Source organism: Contarinia nasturtii, unplaced genomic scaffold (assembly GCF_009176525.2).
Source record: "Contarinia nasturtii isolate CC-2019 unplaced genomic scaffold, AAFC_CNas_1.1 Cnas_scaffold_2229, whole genome shotgun sequence".
NCBI classification, from domain to species: domain Eukaryota; kingdom Metazoa; phylum Arthropoda; class Insecta; order Diptera; family Cecidomyiidae; genus Contarinia; species Contarinia nasturtii.
In genome coordinates, this window is record NW_022199552.1 from 185,032 (window position 1) to 191,056 (window position 6,025).

At 32.3% G+C, this 6,025-nt stretch overlaps 2 protein-coding genes across 3 annotated transcripts; both read right to left on the reverse strand.

Moving 5' to 3' along the window:
- Positions 1–1,405: 1,405 nt before the first annotated feature.
- LOC116348048 lies at positions 1,406–2,626 on the reverse strand. 2 transcript variants are annotated; one of them, XM_031778900.1, is made up of 2 exons: positions 2,494–2,626; positions 1,406–2,395 (listed from the first exon to the last, which is right to left on the reverse strand). In XM_031778900.1, exons 1-2 carry the CDS (start codon positions 2,557–2,559, stop codon positions 1,547–1,549), a joined length of 915 nt encoding a protein of 304 aa, XP_031634760.1. In that variant the 5' UTR covers positions 2,560–2,626; the 3' UTR covers positions 1,406–1,546. The 2 variants fall into 2 exon arrangements, with proteins under 2 accessions (XP_031634760.1, XP_031634759.1); XM_031778899.1 differs by having other exon boundaries at positions 2,473–2,608.
- A 535-nt stretch (positions 2,627–3,161) lies between these two features.
- Positions 3,162–4,389, reverse strand: LOC116348069. Its single transcript, XM_031778929.1, has 4 exons — positions 3,974–4,389; positions 3,707–3,753; positions 3,427–3,607; positions 3,162–3,357 (listed from the first exon to the last, which is right to left on the reverse strand). The coding sequence occupies exons 1-4, from the start codon at positions 4,101–4,103 to the stop codon at positions 3,242–3,244; spliced, it is 474 nt and encodes a 157-aa protein (XP_031634789.1). The 5' UTR covers positions 4,104–4,389; the 3' UTR covers positions 3,162–3,241.
- Between the last annotated feature and the right edge of the window lie 1,636 nt (positions 4,390–6,025).

Here is a 6,025-nt window from a genome sequence, read left to right on the forward strand (position 1 = left end):
TATGAATAAAGTAAGACTTTTCTTCGAAAAAAGAACCGGTAACTCCTTTTTACTTGTTTCACTGAAATATTTTCCTCAACTAATCGTAAGAATTGAAATTATCCACCAATACAACGATGATATGCACGAACAATTTCGCTCAACTGGTGGAAAGCGTATGAGTTTTCTTCGTTCAACAATTTAGCAAAAAAAAAAAAAATTAAGAACGAAGCGTTCGTCTATTAATGAGCTATTCAAGCGACATTTATGTACATTGCAAAAACGAGTCGTATTACATTGACTGTAATATGTTGGTAAGCGAAGTTAAAGCAAGCGAAAATTAATAAACTAATTCATTATTCGAAATATTATAGCTCATAAATTAGCGTATTAATAATTTCCCAATTATGTCTTCTATTTTCCATTTTTTTCTAGCTTTTTGAAATGTGTGCAAATTTTGACATTTCACTCATTTCATGTTGTTGTGACAAACAATTTAGTCCTACAAAAAATCGGGTATGAAGTTTAAGTTTTAGTTTCATTCAAATTTTTCAAAGTCTCAGTAGGGCGTAAAAGCTAATGTTGGGCATGTTTTATATGATGCGCATATCATTATAGTTTTATATATATACCTAGCTTTATACACACATGAATGTCCGAGAATGAAAGCGAGACTTCTATACACAGCTTATTGAAATGTAACACCGCCATACAAAAAATGCGGACTAGTCAATAAGCTGTGAATAGAAGTCTCGCTTTCATTCTCGGGCAATCATATGTTCAATATTGTGTATATATTTTGTGTGTTTGTAGTAACGCTCTGTAGGCTCTGTACGACCTCTTGGCGCCTACATATTTTTTTACTTTTCTGATATAACTTACAAAAGCAAAGCAAAAAAATCATCATTCAATACAATGGCGTTGTCTGAAGAACATCGATTCCACCATAACGCAACAGTAGCAGCTTTGTATGTTTTTGCTTTTAAACATCTTTGTTTGCTGTTTATTTAAAAAGATTGAGAGGAAGGAAAGGGAATAGAAAGAAAATTGAAAGTTTATATTTGTCAAATTCTTCCGAATTTGGTTTGAAATAAAAGTTCTTCTAATACACTATCATTGTAGTTCTCTTTCGAAAAAAATACGTTCCACTTACACACTAGGTTTGTGCGGAAAAGTAGACCATAAGCAGTTTGTGAGATTTATAGTTTGAAGGGTATTTCTTTGCGTTTTTTTAAATTCCATCAATATCACTCAAGTAGCTCTCTAATCTAACGAAAGCCAGCACGAAACATGATAAGAAACATCACATGGTTCATTTTCTCTCGATTAGAATAGTTTTATCAGGGCTCAAAAATATAGTCTCTATTAAATGATTAGATGATTAAATACTTTCTCATTTGAAGAATAATGGCACAAAAAATAACAATTCAAATAAGACAGCCATATTTATTTGACACATTTTTATTTGCGCTCAATTTCATGTCTGTATTTCATTGGAATGAACATACAGGTTTAACACAAAAAAAGGTTTTAATTTCAAAGACAAAAACCGGCTACCTCATTTCGTTTAAGGCTTTTTCTTTTGTGCCTTTTCAGCTGCTTTTCTTTTTTTTTCTGCCTGCTTTTCTGCTTCTTTCTTTTCTTTTTCTGCCTTATCTTTTAGTTTTTTTTCATAGATGGTTGGATTAAAATGAAGATTTTTCGTTTCCATCACAAGCTCTGCACACTTTAAAGCTTCCGCGACGCATGCATTAACATCTTTTGATAATTGGTAAAGAGGAGCCAAAAAGAAGTCCTGTGCCTCCTTAATCTGAGTTAGTGCATTGGAAAAAGAAACCTCGTTTTTATTATGTATTGCATCTAACTTATCCATATAAGCGTCTCTCATTGCAACAAAAGTATCCAGTTGGCTAGTTATTTTGTTGGAAAGTTCATCATGTGCCGCTTTCAACGATGGTAATTCTTTCTGAATTTTGTCCAAATACTTATCGTTGATTTTCTTTTTTTCGAATTTTTTATACGCTTTTTCGAACCCCTCAATGTGTCCAATTTTTGGATCTGCCAATCCCAACCTAACCAAATGCAAAGTTGCTTCAATTTTACTGTGACCATCATTAATTGAATCGATTTGTTGTTTTACTGAATATTGAGGAGCTGTACTGGTTTCACCAGCCGGAAAATTATTCCTCAATTCTTCCGCATTTGTTATGTATCCATTGGCCAATTGATCGATCCAAAGTGGTCGCGTTTTTTCCAAATATTTCATAATGTCATCGAATGGAAGAAGAAGCACCTTTTCTAATATTTCGTACCATTTTGTTGTTGGATCGGTTATGTTCGCTTTTGTTTCAAACTGGAGCATCAACGACTTGAAGGCTTGATACTCAGAGATATCTGGACCACTGGTCAGTTTGAACTGGATAAAAAGAGGACAGCAAACCATTTTTTTTTTTTTTCAAAATATAATTTCAAATAATTTATCTAAGTAAATACTCGTTTTAAATTGTATATTACGTGGCCAAGTGTTGCGAACGATGATGTATAGAACGATGATAATATCAAAAATAAAAACAGCTTCATTTCGTTGAAGGAATACTTATGTTCACATATAGCTTAAAAGTAACTGATAATTAAACAGTATTCGCGTGGTCGTTTTTATACCTTCGTAATTTGCACAAGAAATTATGTCACAAATTATGAATGGAATTTACATCGCAAATGTGTATACGAAACTTTATTTGAGAATAAAATAATGTGTCTTGTTCGGTCTTGTTTTACAAGAGAAAATTCCATATTTCGAACTCATTTACGTAGGTATTGTTTTCGATTTGCGAGTTATATAAAATTTATTATCATTAATTCCATTGAAGTGGCAACAACAAGTATTTTTTAATGTAAAAAATATTCAAATTTATAAAGAAAAAAAAATATTGTCAATGACTTCGCAATTTCATACGAACGTTTTCACGTTAATGATAACTTTGATAAAATGTTGTTGAAAAAAAGAAGAAATGAATTCGGCCGAATTGTATAATTTCCTTTGAAAAAATGCAAATATGTAATGATTTTTCATCGCTTTTTTATTGTCAAACAAAACAACGAAATAATATGGATATTTTCAAAACAAAACAAGATCCTTCAAAACAAATAAAACAATTTGATGTAGAATATAGTTTGGTCCTCTCTATTCTAAGCGTAATTTGTTTATTTGGCTATATTTTGAGCTTTGATTTATTCATAAATAGACACTATCGTACTGATTTCAGACACCATTTTTGGGTAAATGGACTTGCACGTGCAAATTACCCCCACGAACTGTTGCGGCCTTCATTGTTTTATACAGCGAATATTTCACAATCCAGAGATATGAGGCAAGAACTAAAGTGGACACAAAATGATTTAGAAACCGTTGATGTTTGTATATGTATGATGAAGAGCTTCACATACCTCCAATGCAATAGGCAATCAACGAACCGGACGTGCAAATGTATGCCAATCTATTGTTTGCTTTTTTATCATCGGTTTCTTCGGTGTAGAAATAGATGATTAGAAAGATTGGCGACAGGAACAATAGTACGATAGCAATGAATGACACAAGCAACCACGGCACCATCAATTTTGGATTTTCCTAATGAGTGATGTAAACAAATTATGTATAGTTCAAGTTCGACGCGGTTTAATTTACGTTTTTATTGATTTTTTTTTTTTTAATCCCAATTTATCAAACCTTGAGCACACCATAAGCCCAACACGAATTGACAATCAGAGCGATTACTGCAATAGAAAATACTCGTTAAGTTTGAACCATTTCAAATTGATGCTGAAGTCTCTATTCAGTGTGATTATGTATGACGTAGGCATTTTTAGCGATGCCAATAACGGTGGCTGTTGTTATTTTTCACACAGTTTCAAACGCTATACATTTATTCATCCGACATCGTGACGCCTTCATCGTTTATTTTCGAATAAAATTCAAATGAAATTATAAACTCACAATTCAACACCACAGCATAGCCACTCAAAACGCCCAACGCACTCATAATAACACCAATTGCCCCCATTATCAAGCCTGCTGTTCGCAAAGTCATGCAACAGCAACAATCGGTTACTGTTGGCAACTTCATTTTTACTCCCGTAAAAAGAACTTTTTCGAAAACTAATTCACTAATTTCAAACAAAATGAATGCAACGTTTATTCGATCTGAATTTGATAACTTTTTATAAAACCACCAGTTGATTCAACATCGTTTGTAGAAATCCAATTTAACATAAATAACCAATTTATTGCGAATTAAGTATGCAAAATTTATGATGAATTTCACTTCTTGGAACCATTCAAAAAATAAGAAAAAAAACTTTTTTTTTCGTTCGTTCGAAACTACAGCATCTCTCAATAGAAGCAATCTGTTGCTGACGATGATGAATAAATGACTGACTGACTTTTTTGGTGAGTGGCATGAAGAGGATAAAAGCTTTAGACTGTGAACAATTTTCTGTTGAATATCAAGTGCGTACATATGAGTACATAAACTCGATTAAAATTGCTGTGAATCATTTATGACACCAATACAAATGAATGCATTCACATAAACACACGTAATACATAGAATACATAAGAGGGCAAATGCTTTTTTACGAAGAGGGTGCGAAAAATTCCAATCAATCCTGATATAGCATGTACAATACTAATGATATTGGATTCATGGGGTGAAGCAAAGTGAAAGCAGTGGTTGTGATGGAATTTATGGAATTAATTTTACATTGAGCTGGTTTGAATACATATTTTGATATATTACATCTGGTTTTGCTCAATTCGATAGAATAATTTTAATGAGTCTTTTTGAGTTCATTTATTATTGCACAACCACTAGACATCAACACTATACATTATATGTATGAAAAATGGAGTTTTATCTATGGAGTTTTCTCAATGAAAAGTTGGTTCAACACTTCCGTATGTTGGGTAGTTGTAAGAAGTTTTTCCGTTAAAATAAATCGATGGTGAGTACATGAGAATTCCAAATAACTCTTCGATGGGCTTTGTTTTGATTTTAAAGATAGTAAAAATAGATCTCAGTGTATGAAAAGGAGTTTGTCTACAAACAATATGTGCTGACGATAATGGGAGACTTTGTTTACTTACTTTTGCTCATGATGTGACGCTTCATTTTCAATACAGTTCCATTGATTTCACAGTGTAAAATGTTTACAAAATGAATTTTATACTGGCTACGACAAGAATGGAATCGTTGGGAATAAAAGCGGGAATAGCTCTGGCTATATCGTCTGGATTCATATCACAGTCATAAGTATGTCATAGTTGGAATTTCCATTTTTATTTAATTCTGTACAAAGACACCGAGGGGGTCCAATCTAACGGATGAGTGTCCGCACATGAAAATATGTTTTTCGTGTTGAATATGTATATTTACTGTATCAAAGGTGTACTTTACTGTACCGAAAACCATTCGAAAGTGTACCACCTAGTTTGGTGAATATCCGGAATCGAAAAAAATCGACATCTCCAATTTGCCGCAAATTTTTGTAAAATTCATTTCTTTTTGGTTTTTTTTGTGTTGAAAATAATTGTACCCAAAGTGTACTATCCAAAAAAACATAAATATGAGGGAATTACCTCATCAATATACCAACCTACAAAATAATCATAATTTTGTTCAATATAATAATAAAGAAAACAGTAGACTTAAGCAGACCAATGAACTATATTTCTTTATTTTTTTTTCTATTTAGAGATTTTTAGCTTTGAAATTGATATTTTTTATTTTGGTTTATTTTTTTACTTTTCACGTGCGTAATGTTCTGTATTTCCGCTATTTTCCATTTTCTTTCGGTACCAACTTTAGATTATTCTTCTTCAATATTTCAGCCATAACCAAAATACAACCCGAGTATACCAACGGCGCTCTTTACACAGCGTGTACGCTCTTATCTACGCTCTTCTGAATTTCATTTTATTCATCTTCTTTACAATATAAGCAGCAACGAAGAAGAGCTGTATCATACACAGTAACGAACACAGTACATA

Excerpts from the sequence above, each read along its gene's own strand:
- LOC116348048 (XM_031778899.1), bottom strand. The coding sequence starts at position 2,559 with ATGAAGCTGTTTTTATTTTTGATATTATCATCGTTCTATACATCATCG. Across the intron at positions 2,396-2,472 it reads TAATATACAATTTAAAACGA|TTCAAACTGACCAGTGGTCC; the intron begins GTATTTACTTAG and ends CTTTTTATCCAG.
- LOC116348069 (XM_031778929.1), bottom strand. The coding sequence starts at position 4,103 with ATGAAGTTGCCAACAGTAACCGATTGTTGCTGTTGCATGACTTTGCGA. Across the intron at positions 3,608-3,706 it reads GGGCTTATGGTGTGCTCAAG|GAAAATCCAAAATTGATGGT; the intron begins GTTTGATAAATT and ends ATCACTCATTAG. Across the intron at positions 3,358-3,426 it reads GATTGCCTATTGCATTGGAG|TTCTTGCCTCATATCTCTGG; the intron begins GTATGTGAAGCT and ends TGTCCACTTTAG.